Below are 15112 nucleotides of genomic sequence, written 5' to 3' on the forward strand. Positions count from 1 at the left end.
TATATATATATATATACACATGTATGTACACAACATGTTTAAATGTTATGTAAAACTTTTCATGCACTTTACATAGCTTGCTCTCACATATCGACGAGATCATTACATCGTTATTCCTGAGATGCTTCGTTACATTTGAACTGAATAGTGATAAATATTCAGCTTGGATATCTTATTTCTTGCAGTATCATGCAGATAGTAATATAATATATTTTTGTAAGACTTTACGAGAGGTATATACTAAATAATCGCACACATATGATATATGTACATCCTACAACTCTTAATATCTCGAGGGGGATTTTTACATAAAATTAAACCATGCAAATGTAGATTTGTAAGTAGCAATAAGACAAAATACTGCATTAAAATCAGCTTTCCTGCTCCACTACTTACATGAACTGTCTACATCAATACCTGCCAGCAGCCATTCACAAAAGAAAGTTAATTAATATAATTTAACAGATAGATTGTTATTGGAAATTGTGAATTGTCAGTGAACAATGTCGTTTTTCAAAAGTGTTATTAATTAAAACAGCAAGCTTCCCACAATGTCTCCCTTTTTAAATAATATCTAACAAAACTCAATACTTAAGTAAGAGAAAGTAAAAACTGTAACAGTAATATCTTCTTAAAACATAAATAGAATTTTACACAGTAGACAATGTTACGACAACATTAATGTTATATATACTTAATCATACACGCGTTATCTTATTTTCTCTATACCATTTTACTCATTCATGAAAAATACGGTTCGTATTACGTGTGTTTGTTACATAAATTGCATGTAAAATGTTACATTTCACCAAAAACGAAGGAAAGATAAAGAGGTATGTCTTTCGTTTGATTAATATTATATTGCATTTTTATGCATACGGTAATACAAGTTATTTTACTCACTCTCTTTCTGATCAAATTCCGTCTCAATAGCTTGATCCCCATCGGACATAGGCAATTCTATGATTTCAACGGCCACAATACTGGCAAGTGCTTCTTCCCTTGTCCATACCACTTTGTTGTGTTGCAACAGTGCAACACTATGATCTTGCGAGGATAACAAGTGACGGCACATTACTCCTTTCGTCTGATGCGGACAAACCGATGCCATTATGGCTGGAGACTGTATAGAAGCATGAGCGAAGGTGGTCGATAAGTCAGGTAGTGGTGCGGAGGACAAGAGATTTGTAGCCATTATTTCTATCCTCTGCAAATAAAATAGGAATAATTTGCAGTTAGTGTTTGTGTCGATCAATTTCTTTGTAAATAAATGGAAATGTATATGTGCTTTAGTATTTACTCCATTCTTATACGTTGTTTCCAAAAGTATTTTCTCCTTATCGACAGAAACAACATGAAGCGTTGCATCACCAGCTATATCTCTCTGTATAGGAATTGGGAGTTCTCCAATAACCAATATCCGCTTTCTTTGGTCGTTATCAGCATTAATGGAAATTACAGGCTCTTCTCCGAGTACAGATTCTAGTTTGTACGGTCCTTGCGCGCCAGCCCCGAATATTGTATTTATTGTAACTGATTGTGGCTGTGCATTGGTGTCGAATAAATGCACTAACAATACGATAGCTAAAGAACTGTCGCCTTTCAAACATGCCAAATATGGAGCTGCTAGAACACACCTAGATAAATCAGGATAGAACAATTTTAAGCAATACTATGAGATCGACAGGAAAGAGTAAAGGAAATAATCTAAATCAGAGCTTACTCTGTCTCTTGACTTATGAATGGTGCAGAGACTCTTCGAGTCTTCAATTTTTCCCCAGTCTTGCTATCATAAGATGTTACTTCAACTCCGCTGTTATAAATAGGTAGTATATGATGCAATGTTCCATCTTTGATGTGCCATTTTACATCCTTTATTCTGGAAAATGAAAAACTGCATTTGTCAATATCTGTGCTTCAGAAACAAATTCGATTAAAACACAACTTTCACAATTTTATAGTCAATATCATAAAATTTCAATTTTCTATAAAAGGAAAAATAATAGATTATGAGTTTCTATGCATATATATATGTATTACTTAACATAATGTTGATAATTATATTAATAAAAATCTGGAGCATTAGATTAAACAACAATTTGTAACAACATGAATTAGTGTACGGGTGTACAGCATTAAGTGTACAGACATATTATTAATCGTGCTTTGAATAAAAGTAAATGAAACCTTTCAGTAGAATATAAGCCCAATGTAGAAAACGACATAAACGGAGACTCAAGTCTGTAAAAGCAATGGGTTATGTTTTATCTTCAGGCAATTGTTACATTTATCTTTTATGTTTTAGCTTTGAAAGCTTTAGGAAGTGTAGACTGTATCTTGCTTCTTTCTTTTTTGAGTAATATATTATATATATTTTTTTTTACTCAACAGAATCATATCATTATTAAAGATTTAGAAGAAAGTAGTATTTGCAGGTTTCCCGTTAATATTATTCTACAAGTAGAATACAGAGCGGTATTGTTACAATAATAACTTTTTATTCTGCACAAACCTGTCAGTATTTGGTTCAGCTATTGGCCATTCGTTAAGTATATGCCCAGTTGCCAGATCCCAGGCACGAACAATGGCTGGAACGCCTCCGCTTACAGATATAAGATCTCCATCCGCAACACCTCCCAGTGTCCTGATATGGCCACTGTAACCTTTCTCTAATACTCGCCGCCATAATATTTGACCTGTTGTACATAATATTAATTTATGTAAACATTTTTGATATATGACATATCTATATCTGACCAATAAATTATCGATTAAAGAGAGAGTCAACATTTTACACATACATATATATCTATATATAAAATAATATGTTCCACAGTTGTAACATTGATCTATGGTTTATCAATAATGTAACGAATATAATAATACGAAATAATATAACGAATAATGTAACGATAGGTAAGAAAAAGGAAGCGCGAAAACTAAAGAACTAAGAAAAGAAAAGCCAGGAATAGGATGTGGTGTATCTCCCACGAGTGGAAAACGACGAGCAACGTGTACGGAGTATCGAAAGAAAAGTCGTAAAACAATCCCACTGACCAGACTTCAGATTAAGCGCGGCGATAACGTTTTCCTCGGTGGCGACGATGATCTTCTTCGCCGTGGACACCGTGTCGAAACTAGCGAATTTAATCCTGCCGACATAATTCTGCCTCCTGAAACGATAATCCACGAAACGATTACAAGATCAGTCCGCCTGTTTGAATATTGCGTATACACAAATCTCCCGGAGCACCGCTAATAAGCGGACGCGTGGGACTCTGCATTATTTAGAGGTTGCCCCGGCGGGCGTTATTTACCAATCGAATTTGCCGACTTGATCTTCGTACAGGCACAGAGAGAGATTGAAGAAACTAACTAGCACGATGAGACACTGCAGGATCTGTACATCGGTGAGAAGCCGACTGACGTTACCTCGGAAGGTCCACGCAAACCGGGCCATGGCGATGATGACCGCCGCGATAACCAGCGGAATATCGCAACGCACCTCGCCTGCTGCCTACGCGGCAGTCTTTACACCGCACGCTTTGCACCTTATACACCACCTCGTGTATACGACACACAGCGCGGTCGCTGAACACCGCCGATACGCTATATCACGGTGATACGTGCATCATTCCTTCCCTCTCCCTTCACGGTCGCCCTTCTACCCTTCCTGTGACGTGTGGAGTGGGTAAGGATAGATAGAGACAGACAGACAGACCAGGTGGCATGCGGACGAACTGAGTCTTCGTCTAACATGTGACTGATCCAGGAGCGGCTCACGACAACTCGAGTGCCCTCCCGGCGGCCGGTCAAGATGATTTGCAGATATCGATTGCTTCAGGAACCATTGCGTTGCAGCATTCGGTCTAAACGAACTGGATATCCTGATGAGAATGTTTTGCTGAAACACTCTCTCCCCAATTGACCCCGTTTTATTAATATATGTAGTTTTCAGTTTATTTTCAATAAACCTCGTGATATCTGATATTTCAAAGACTCTCTTATTACTTTTCAGAATTATACTTTAATTTTCATTTTATGCTTCACAGCATTATATTGAATTTCATGATGAGAATTATGATTTTAGAATATTTATCATTATATATTTCAGTAATTCTTCAGTAACTTTCATCTTATTGTTTATCAAATTCATAGTAAACCAATGTTCGAATATAAGAAACATTGAAGTATACCGTTGAAATTTACCGAATTTAACTGAAAACTGTGTACATTGACGGAATGATAGTGAAGTGGGGCCAATTGAGAGAGAATTTCAGTAAAAGTTTTCAACGCAATATTTCCATCAGGAAATGCATTAAAGTCTCTCCTTATCGCGAAAAGCTGTAGATAATATGAGTGAATTAAGGATGTCAGCAAGTGTAGGCATGCTAGCAAGAATCTTAATGTCGTTAATGAATTAATAAATGAAGGTTTCTCTGTGCTTCTCATATTCACATCCATATTTCGCTTTTAAATTAACACAGAAGCAGAATTGTTTTAACGTTGCATAATAAAAGAAACATGTTGATTCTAAAAGAATCAAGGAGAAAGCAGTTTGTCGAAGACCTCTTAAAGAATAGATATACAGGTAATTATTAATATTATAAACTACACCATTTTGCAGTTATTTTATTGTATTGTTTATTTGAAAAAGTTGTTTTCAAAATACATATAAATAAAAAATAAATGCTTCCTAGTGCCATATAGAATATGCGTTTATGTAGTCATGTTACTCACATTGTAGTTATTATTGTTAATTGTAACTTTTTAATAAGAAAATGGGATAATCAAATCTTTAATTTCGAGGCCACTATTTCTTACTGTTTTGCTACCACGTCGACAGCAAAAGAGCGCATTAAACATTAGAGATACATCTGTTATACATTTTTCTTTTTTTGTAAAAAACAGCATTTTCCTTTTTTCAATTATAAAGTAATTTTAGAAGAAGTACTTTATTTTTATAAAACCTTCGAACACATAGATTTAACATATTCGCAGAAATGATAATATGCCCTCTTGAGCTGCCTCTTCAATCCATAAATAATAAATTTTATGGAAGTTTTATGAAAATAGAGACGAATGTTTATAAATTACACATAATTAACGTTACATTCTAGTACATATACATACATTTGTAATTTCTACAGAACTTCTATTCCCATCGTTTGGTTGTCTTGCATTCTATCTAAATTGACAATATTAAGTTGCATCTTTACTTTCATATCCCTTTTTCTTTTTATTTTCATTTCTTTTTTTCACTCATTCACACGTTTAAACTGCTCCATTTAAGGATTATACCTTATGTTTATACGCAATTTTAGAGCATTATTCACGTACACAAATAAACGTTAGAAGCAGATTTATGGTGACTAGAATATTTTTACATTTCGTACATTCATTCTTTGTATACTTATGTGCAATAGTTCATAATAAAAAATGTAGATGTTATCTTAAATTGTAATACATAACTTTGGTTTACAGCATCCCTCAATAATCTTATTAAAAGAGAGGAAAGATTACAAAGTAATTCGCATCTTACGATCTCCATTATATAAATGCAGAAGTTGTAAGTAGTGTAATTTAAATTACATTATATATTGTTACACATACAAATTATAGAGGTCATTGTTAAGAAAGATAGAGATAATACACACACTATATACCAATGTCAATCAATTCCTGTTAGTAAAATGTTATTGTTATTAGTCGTGTGTTATACATTTTTCAACTAATTTTAGTTTACACCTGAGTGACCGGAAACTAAGAGAAATATAATGTTAAGTGCCATGTACAAAAACTACATGAGATCAGACTGAATAAAAATTATCGAATACTGCTGTTAAAGTGCGACACTATTTGCAGATTCGCAGATTGGCAATATCAAACATAAAAGCGCTAACATGTGATAAGTACCTAAAATTTGTAAAGTAAATGCACTACTTACAAAAGATGCTCGATATATATATATGCATAATGTTACTTTTTAAAATACATAATTGCAATATATTATTGTGCATAACTAATACATTATTATACACATGTAAGTATACATTTATATGTGAAAAATTTAAAATATCTTAGGTTGCAATGAAAAAAACAGGAAAGATTTGAATTTAATCAATCATTTAAAAAATGTACGTTATTAATTTAGGGAATATTTTTACGTGAACTGTAAGCTTATGAAGGTAAAAGTATTAAATATTATGAGATAAATTACATCAAATTATCGGACTAATTGTGTTCTATTTCAAACACATTAAATCTCGAACAATGCACAGATATTATTACATTTGTTTGTTCGCCTATATTTTAATGATTTCAATCGGTTTATCCCATGATAAGACTTATTGGCGCACGTATAAAAAAAAATGTAAGAAGTAGGGAAAACCCAAAATTGTCTTGGTAAGACATAGGCTCGACTGAAATTTAGAATATGCTTCTATGCTACATTATGTACAGCTAATAAGCGGTAATATACCTCGTCTGTGTGTGTGTGTGTGTGTGTGTGTGTGTGTGTGTGTGTGTGTGTGTNCGCCCGTTTCTTACAGAGCTTTAACACTACAACGGTCAAAGTGATAATTTTAATCGCCGAATATTTCTAAGTAATTGTAGGACTCGTCTCTTTGTCAACCAATTGATTAGTTAATGACGTATATTATGAAAGAAGAGTCTATGCTTTCTATCTTTCTACAATTATCCTTTCTTTTTAATAAAACAGAGAATTACACCCTTCAACAGCTGCTAATTCTTAGCCATTATAACGCAAAAAGTTTTTCGATTTCGTAAATTTAAAAATTATCCGGGAATTTATTTCTTGAGTATAAAGAGTATTGCATTTAATATCTGTGTTCCACAAATGAAAATAATATGGCACAAAGGTCCTATCTTCCTTTTATCCTAAGCTTTTGAATATAAAAAAATAGCATGATCACAAGAATAGGGGATAATATCCATTTATCATCACACTACCTTACTATTGAGTCCTTAGAAAGCACATAATATCTATGGCAATAAAACCTGATCTTTCTTTTTTTCTTTAGCTGAATCGAAATAGAAAAGTACAGTCGCAATTACAATTAATTGGTTAATAAGATAATGAATTAGAGACAATGATATGAGCAGCTTTATAGCAATAGATCACTTATTTGTACAAGATACTGATCTATTCTTCTAAATTATCATACTATATAGTATTTGTTGTGTAATTTTTATATGTAAATAATTCTCATACAAATAAATGGAAGAGTGTGAAATATATTGTAGTATTTAGGAAAATACATTGTGCTATATTTGTTATATTTCAATTTTTTTTTAGGTGGACTTTGCATTACTGTATATTATTTGCCACTGGCATTTCGTGTCATTATTCAACTGATATACATATGATTTGATTATTACTTTTGCAAAGGATGCTCGGTTTATATAAAAAAAAAATCGAATAATGTCAAAAGTAAAATTGCACCAATGCAACAACTTGTACAATATCGCAATTGTTACAAGCACAAACAAAAATAATAATACATTCGTTATAAATATGATCAAGGGTTTCAGTAAAATCGTAAAAAAAAAAAAAAAAAATTTCCCTCTCAGAGATTCATGAGAATAAAATAAATACTGATATATAAGCATAGCATATTATTATTCTTTTCACTGCACGAAAAGAATATCGCAATTCTAGACAATAAAGTATCCGATGTATCATTATTAAATTTGACTCGTGTTCAATTCTCACGATTTGTTTCTAGCAATACGAGGAATACTATGACATTGTTGTGTTACATTATTTTATGGCAGTATCCTGTATGCATGTATCATACAGATTTTATCGAAAATATAAAAGAAATAATAATCTTAAATGACTTTGAGGATGGAAAATGACAAACATACTTTTGTGACAAAACTACTTTTGTGTACAAAGTAAAAACATTATACACCTCACAATTTTTCGTATTTATATAAAACATTTTCTTCAATTCCCACACGTATAATTCCCTCGGAATAATTTTTCGTAAAAATGTACACATATATTGTCTAGAACTGATTGATTATAAATGTGCTTGTGACATTTATTTGATTTTTCGTTGCTATGGCACTGTATGTTTAAAGTTCTATAATGTTGTTTTACATGTGTAAAACTTTTCAGTATGATTGTATAGTAGCTATCGCGTTGTATGTACTAAAATCAATGCTCTTACTATACCATAAATGTAAAAAGTCGAAAATCTGGCAGCCCTGATAAGTAAAGCTTTGGGTACTTAATGCTTTTAGTCATCACAGCACATTTATACTGTATTATCATTAATTTGCAGGACTGCGACATCAAATTCAACAAAGTCTCATAAGATATAAAAGAAAGTTGTCATGAGCGATTTTCTACTACAGTATCGACCGCGCGTTACCGTGTGTGGTCGCAGTTTCCTCTTCACCTTCATGCAATATGTCCGTAAATACAAGTTTAAGGAAAGACATTTGCAAGCTTGCAGCGAATTCCCTCCTGCAAATGCTGTTAAACAGTTATTCTATTTTCTTACTTTCTCGTTGTCTAAACTTTCCAGTCGCGATTCGGCATCACGACTCGCACTGAGAGACCAGGAAGTTATAAATTGTACTCTTTCTGTAATGCGGTATATTCTATAGCTGCCAGAATAATTCGTTAAAATGCACGCGCTATTATTTTCTCTTTAAAACATCCATATTTCCTCTTCGCGTTCGAGTGATCAAGTCCATTTTGATCTGTTGCTTTATATATGTGTTTACCTAAGCTGATTCCCCTCAATTCCTCCCGTCGTTTATAACATAATGCATCTTCTTTGCCGACGTTTCTGCGGCTCGGGTCTCAGAACGGCGCGAACCGCTTCGTCAAATACCTGCTTAAGCCCGCGTTGCGTGAGAGCGGAGCACTCCATGTACTTAACCGCGCGAATCTGTAACGCGTGTTGTAATATTCGTTATGTTCGATAATTAGTAAGTAATTTCGATGTATGAGAATTGGAAGGAGAGACACGGTTTTCCACGGACCTTATTTGCCAGTTTTTGTCCCTGTTCACGCTTAATGGCGCTAAGGCCTTGCTCGGCTAAGGCAGTAAGCGTTTCGCGATCATCTCGTAAGTCTATTTTAGTTCCGACGAGTATCATTGGTGCGTCTGGGCAGTGGTGTTTTATCTCAGGATACCATTTACTGGTCACATTTTCAAATGATGAAGGACTCGTTACTGAGAAGCAAATGAGAAATACGTCTGTCTGAGGATAAGAGAGCGGACGAAGTCTGTCATAGTCTTCTTGTCCTGCTGTGTCCCATAATCCTAGGCTGACCGGAATTCCATCAACGACCATGGGCGCAGAATAGTTGTCAAACCTGAAGAAATATCACACATATTCCATATTTTTCTTTTTGCGTTTCTATTCTCTCTTTTTTTTTCTTATTTTTTACTCGTCTAATGGATATTATTCGTTATATGTTTTGTTTAAAATATCAGGAATATAAAAAATACGATGGTACTGACTGCTCGTTTTCATCATGACATTCTTAGTTTGATTGTAAAATAATGTAAACTAATTGACATTTGCTAATGTATAAAGCTAAGTAAAAATAGAATTGTGGGGATATAAAGAACAGGAAGAATATAAAAAGATGAGTTAAAATGAATTACTTCCTGTACACAGCAGTCAGGCATCTCATACTCCGATACTATTATTAGCCGCTCAATTTGATTGGTCTAAGAAACAAACTAAGGATATAAATCTTGCCACAAGCTATACCTTTAACATATATGGACTATAAAAATAGAAAATTCTTTTACAAAAAGCAAATATTGTATAATTTGTAAAGATATTGTAAAAATATATGCATAATGACATGTATACTTACACAGTAGGTACATATTCTCCAGGAAAACTATCTGTTGTGTATGATATTAACATGCAAGTTTTTCCTACAGTTCCATCTCCTACTACTACACATTTTATCGGTCTACCTGAGCTCATGATTTATTATCTAAAAAAAGAGACACACAATCAGTGTCACTATTAACAATCAATGATGATATTATCTATATTTTTGTTTACTCTCGAAGTATCCTTTTCAACAACATTATATTGACTTTATAAGCAGAATAAAAAAGTAATATATAAACAATCTTAACTCCAAGTGACACTCGTAAGTGGATTAATACAAGTACAAATTACAAAGACAAACGACAAGTATATATATTTCGTGCAAATCTGTTTTAAGTTTATATTTATATCGATCGAGCACGCGATATTCATCAGGGAGATACACAAGTCCTTGACTTAACCATACAACGAATCTCACTTTCCCCAAAACACCACCGTGAAAAAGATCATCCTTGTAATTTTTATCACACAACTGCCCGTAACATTCGCACAAACACCCACGGATCCGGAGAAACCGTTCACTTTCGCGAATTCATACTGGCACGATATCCGCCGAGTTCGCTATTAACGTTGTTTCAGCGAAATAAAAGGTTTTCGCCGAAGGGCTTGTCCTAGAAGAGCACCATACTTGGCGCATACGTGTAACAAGTAAACAAGAATTCACCGCCGGCCTGGCGATGAAAATCACACTCACCGAGTCTACGCGGATGATGGTTCGTCCTATACAAAAATCACCGTACGCAACACGATGCGAATTCGTGCGTGTGTGTGTGTGTGTGTGTGCACCCCTCAAAAAATTAAGAGAACGGGTGCCATGACAGTATCGCGGTTTTCGGAACGGAGCTAGTATTCGCTTGGTGACAGATGTTCGGCAATCACCACATCTAACTTCCGGCGTGCGATATCATACGAGGCTTTGCACGGGTAAATGCGATACTCCGTCGAGAGCTCTCCCTTTCGAGAAAATGACAATCGCTCGTGCGATACGACGTGATTACGGGCGGTTGCCATTTCTTTTTTTTTGCGAGTACAATTTCACGTCACTCACGTTTTACGCTTACTTACCTCCCCAGACTAACGATGACGTATAAATGAACATATTAATTATTTCCTTAATAAGTTTATCGCGCGTTAAATGCCATTTCCATTTATAAAAAAGGCACGTCGCTCGAACTCGAATATGTATCGATTGTATCGGATATCTCGAAATGTCGAAGCCTCTTTTCCGCGATGCTGATTGGTTGGTGCCGCGTAGCAGCCGGCGTTTTGACTCGTGTTTGCAGCCGTCATTGCCGGAATCGAGTGACAGTTTTCATCAGATTTTAAGGTTACAATTCGTGAGGTTATATATTTTAATGTGTGATTAATTTTACGTGTTGTGTGAAATGTTTGTTACAATAATTTCGAGGAAAACTGCAGAAAATTAAAGATAATATCGGATAAGTATCATTGAATAAACAAAAATGCATAAGGATGGAGGATTAACGTGGGTGCTTTGTTCAGTCAAATTTTTTCGATCGCTGTAATAAAGACATGACTTTTTGTTGATACATTCGTATTTGATGTCTATTCAGTTAGACGAATTGGGTCTTTTTGTTCTTTGTAATAAACAGATAAATAGCACGCGCCTGTGTGTGTTTTTCAAAAAGAGAAGTAAATATATGGATAGCTTAGAAGAGATCTTGCTAAACAGATTTTTGGACTTTATTAAAATCGTTTATTATATTATTAAATTGTAAAATAATAATTTTATAATTGATATAAGGAATCATGTGTAACAAGAAATGCAACATAGTTTAGTATAAAAAAATTAAATTTTACTTGTTTTGGCTTTTGAATTATCACCGCGAGTTAAGGCTGCGTTCAGAAATCGTACTTGACGGGTAGAATAGTATTTAGTTGACCAATCAAAATAGAGCATAATTAATAAACGCTATTGTACCCATCGAATATTTCTGAACACATCCAAGATGGTATTAGTACATCATCTTGAATCCACTTGAAGCTGCAAACGATTCGGAACGCTCAAAGACAGACTGCGATTGGTCCATCCGTTGTTTCGAAGCATTTACATCATCAAACGGATCGAATGATTTTCTTCCTTTCGTCATGCTTGCGCATATTCCAGTATTAATATGTAGTTCAGTTGCTTTAGCTGCCAAGATGTTTCTCCCTACGTGATGTATCTTTCTATTGGATATCGAACACGTTGTGAAACTCACCAAAATGAAGTGTTGTAACCGTTATGTCCGCGAATAAATGGCACTAAATTTAAAGTCGCAGTTAACGTGCATAGACAAAACTCCATTGACCACCTAATCCAGTTCCTTGTAGTCACGTATGTGAATATAGAATTATTCGGATTTGTGAAAGAAATATCGCAATTTGTATCGCAAAATAGTGAGCTAATATTGTTTACTCATAGTTTGTTGAAGAGAGTGGATTTGTAAGTTAAGAAACCAAATATCAATAAATGCGATCAAATACTATTAGGCTATGTAATTATCAATTGAATGTGAACCATGAAAGAAAATTGTTCTTTATATGCATAAAAATCATAAATTAGGAGTATTATATATGACGTTTATAAAGATTTTTTAATCAAGTTGAGTACTTATATGTTTAATCACTACATACATTCTATATTTCTTTATTTTATGTTTAAGAATTAGAATAACAATTAAATTTTTCCAATTTTTATGAATTATGAAATTATCTAGTAATAACTACAATTTGTTAATTATTGTGTCTGCTGAAATATTTATATTTATGTATTTTTGCAGCATCTACTTTTCACAAAGAACAACGTCTTAATATGCCACCAAAGCGTACTGCAAAAACGAAGGTAATGAATATATTATTGTAGAATATTTGATTTTATATATTGAAGTATAACAATAATTGTTATTGTTTGTGTCACAGATACATTAAGAAACATGAATTCTTCTGCATACAAAATATATAAAAGACTATAATGTTACTAAATTTTTTTCTTTAATTTTGTTTAATAGTAGTATTTATGTAAAGTGTTAATATTATTATGTAGCTTGTGAAAAAGTTATTTTTATTAATTTTTCTTTAAATTAGGCTGATTCCTCTAAAGCTAAATCTGAAAAGAAGACAGATGTAAAAGAAACTTCAAGAAAGAAGCGAGAAAATGATGCAAGTGGTGAACCTGCACCGAAGAAAGCAAAAACTGAACCAAAGGAGTCCAAAAAAGCAAACAGCGAAACCAAGTCAGTTGCTACAAAGAAAGCAAAGGATGAACCTAAACAGATGCAAAATAAAACCGATACAAATTTGGACGAAATAGATTTTGAATGTATGAAGTCGAATAAGGAAGGGAAAAAATATAACTTGAAAATTTGCACCTGGAATGTTTCCGGGATCAGAGCCGTTATTAAAGTATGTGAATTTTTCTTAACAGAAACATCAAATTTGTAATAATTTCATTTATATCGATATTTGAGCAATAATACATGTTCTTTTTTTAGAAAAATGGTATAAATTACATCGTCAGAGAGGACGCAGATATAGTAGCTCTGCAAGAGACAAAATGTGACAAGGATAAATTGCCGGATGATGTCAAATTATCAGGATATCATCATTATTTTCTTGACAGTAAGATATACTTAAAAAAATCCATATTGTATGAATAATGTCGTTAATAGATATTTCTCAATAGGTAAGAAGTCAGGTTACTGCGGAGTTGCATTGTTCTGCAAGGAAAAGCCAATTTCTGTTAAGTATGGTTTAAGCAATTCTGACTTTGACAGTGAGGGTAGAATAATTACTGCTGAATTTCCAGAATTTTTCATGGTCAATGTTTGTAAGTTATATATCAATAAGTAACATAAAATAATATATTACATTTATACTATTGTGTAATATCTAAAATGTTTATTTCTGTAGTTTGGAAAGTTCGATATATTCCAGAATCCAATGTGTTTATATAACGTAGACACGAATTTACTTCTAAGAGGCTAATATAGTAATAAAATATTACAGATGTACCAAATGCCGGACAGAAGCTAGTAACACTGCCAAAACGACTGGAATGGAATAAAATATTTAAAAAACACATTGACGATTTGGATCAAAAGAAACCCGTTATTATATGCGGTGATATGAATGTGGCTCATCAAGAAATAGGTATTATTATCATGTCGAGTTTAACTTCATATTTCCAGATTATATATATATTGTTCAGATAAGGTAATAACGATCATTATAGAATAAAAAAGATAAATTAGCAATTATTTTTTTCTAGATTTGAAAAATCCAAAAACGAACACCAAAAACGCCGGATTTACCAAAGAAGAGCGAGATGGTATGACCGATTTTTTGGCCGGTGGATTTGTTGACACATTCAGAGCATTGTATCCCGATATGGAAGGCGCGTATACATTCTGGTCGTATCTTTCTAATGCACGCAATAAAGATGTTGGATGGTAAGTGTTGTTTTTATTAAAATCATATGGAGCATAAATAAAAGCTGGAGCTAAACTTTCACGTAATATTCGATTTGTAGTTTTGCAATTATGATGAGTTTATTCTCACGGACTTTATATTAAAAATATAATGGTGCGTTAGAGAAATGGTTCATATTATTTATACAAAATTTTTGTCATATACAGGCGACTCGATTATTTCTTGGTGTCAGAACGGGTCAAGAATAAAGTGTGCGATAACATCATAAGGAAGCAGGTTTATGGCAGTGACCATTGCCCTGTAATACTTTACGCTAATTTATAATAAATATTGTGTTTTGTGTCATGGAAACGTCACAGTGTGAAAACTGTCTTCTTGCAAATGAGTGGAAGCATTAATATGCATACAATTACATTTTTTTTATCGTGTGTATGTATTTGAATTCCTTGATATTCCTTATTACTGTGTAAGTACAAATACATCTGTAATTTAATTTTAATCAGGTAAGATAAACTTAGTAAGAAAATTGATTTCACTTTTTATAATATAATAAATATTTCGTTAAAATTTTCATCAGTTTTGTTCTAGGCCTTTATTTTGTATCTGGATCTACAAGGTCATCATAAAGTTCAATGGCTGCCACGTTGCTTCTTGCCGTGTCCTGTGGGCAGAAGTGACCATTATATTCATATAAATATGTAAAAATTACTTAATCTCATATTCAAAAATATGTCTGAAAACTTCAATCTGTAAAATACTCCTCGAGCTATCTCATTATTATTAT

General features: G+C 33.3%; 3 protein-coding genes across 10 annotated transcripts in view; 1 reads left to right on the plus strand and 2 right to left on the minus strand.

Moving 5' to 3' along the window:
* The window catches only part of LOC106741511 (ER membrane protein complex subunit 1), an 8148-nt gene extending 4225 nt beyond the window's left edge, over positions 1–3923 (minus strand). The window contains exons 1-7 of one of the 2 annotated variants that reach the window (XM_014613622.1): positions 3318–3923; positions 3058–3173; positions 2513–2696; positions 1724–1879; positions 1301–1637; positions 904–1207; positions 397–417 (exon numbers count right to left, since the gene is read on the minus strand). In XM_014613622.1, coding sequence (XP_014469108.1) covers positions 397–417; positions 904–1207; positions 1301–1637; positions 1724–1879; positions 2513–2696; positions 3058–3173; positions 3318–3460 — 1261 coding nt within the window. In that variant the 5' untranslated portion in view covers positions 3461–3923. The remainder of the gene's footprint in view (positions 1–396; positions 418–903; positions 1208–1300; positions 1638–1723; positions 1880–2512; positions 2697–3057; positions 3174–3317) is intronic. The other variant, XM_014613623.1, reaches the window with a different exon arrangement.
* A 2227-nt stretch (positions 3924–6150) lies between these two features.
* Positions 6151–10678, minus strand: LOC106741383 (ras-related C3 botulinum toxin substrate 1). Of its 2 annotated transcripts, none has more exons than XM_014613325.1 (4): positions 10592–10678; positions 9872–9997; positions 9022–9358; positions 6151–8927 (listed from the first exon to the last, which is right to left on the minus strand). In XM_014613325.1, the coding sequence occupies exons 2-4, from the start codon at positions 9985–9987 to the stop codon at positions 8793–8795; spliced, it is 588 nt and encodes a 195-aa protein (XP_014468811.1). In that variant the 5' UTR covers positions 9988–9997; positions 10592–10678; the 3' UTR covers positions 6151–8792. The 2 variants fall into 2 exon arrangements, with proteins under 2 accessions (XP_014468811.1, XP_014468812.1); XM_014613326.1 differs by lacking the exon at positions 10592–10678 and adding an exon at positions 10316–10581.
* Positions 10679–10738: 60 nt separating this feature from the next.
* Positions 10739–14756, plus strand: LOC106741381 (exodeoxyribonuclease-like). 6 transcript variants are annotated; one of them, XM_014613322.1, is made up of 8 exons: positions 10739–10821; positions 12681–12742; positions 12985–13302; positions 13392–13518; positions 13583–13726; positions 13906–14049; positions 14168–14348; positions 14535–14756. In XM_014613322.1, exons 2-8 carry the CDS (start codon positions 12713–12715, stop codon positions 14650–14652), a joined length of 1062 nt encoding a protein of 353 aa, XP_014468808.1. In that variant the 5' UTR covers positions 10739–10821; positions 12681–12712; the 3' UTR covers positions 14653–14756. The 6 variants fall into 6 exon arrangements, with proteins under 6 accessions (XP_014468808.1, XP_014468807.1, XP_014468810.1 ...); XM_014613321.1 differs by lacking the exon at positions 10739–10821 and adding an exon at positions 11152–11224; XM_014613324.1 differs by lacking the exon at positions 10739–10821 and adding an exon at positions 11221–11239.
* The last annotated feature ends 356 nt before the right edge of the window (positions 14757–15112 follow it).

The sequence above is a fragment of the Dinoponera quadriceps genome, unplaced genomic scaffold, assembly GCF_001313825.1.
Source record: "Dinoponera quadriceps isolate SergipeBrazil2010 unplaced genomic scaffold, ASM131382v1 scaffold405, whole genome shotgun sequence".
Lineage (NCBI taxonomy): Eukaryota > Metazoa > Arthropoda > Insecta > Hymenoptera > Formicidae > Dinoponera > Dinoponera quadriceps.

Excerpts from the sequence above, each read along its gene's own strand:
- LOC106741383 (XM_014613325.1), bottom strand. The coding sequence starts at position 9,987 with ATGAGCTCAGGTAGACCGATAAAATGTGTAGTAGTAGGAGATGGAACT. Across the intron at positions 9,359-9,871 it reads GGAGAATATGTACCTACTGT|GTTTGACAACTATTCTGCGC; the intron begins GTAAGTATACAT and ends ATATTTCTTCAG. Across the intron at positions 8,928-9,021 it reads GACAAAAACTGGCAAATAAG|ATTCGCGCGGTTAAGTACAT; the intron begins GTCCGTGGAAAA and ends CACGCGTTACAG.
- LOC106741381 (XM_014613322.1), top strand. The coding sequence starts at position 12,713 with ATGCCACCAAAGCGTACTGCAAAAACGAAG. Across the intron at positions 13,727-13,905 it reads ATTTTTCATGGTCAATGTTT|ATGTACCAAATGCCGGACAG; the intron begins GTAAGTTATATA and ends AAAATATTACAG. Across the intron at positions 14,349-14,534 it reads CGCAATAAAGATGTTGGATG|GCGACTCGATTATTTCTTGG; the intron begins GTAAGTGTTGTT and ends TGTCATATACAG.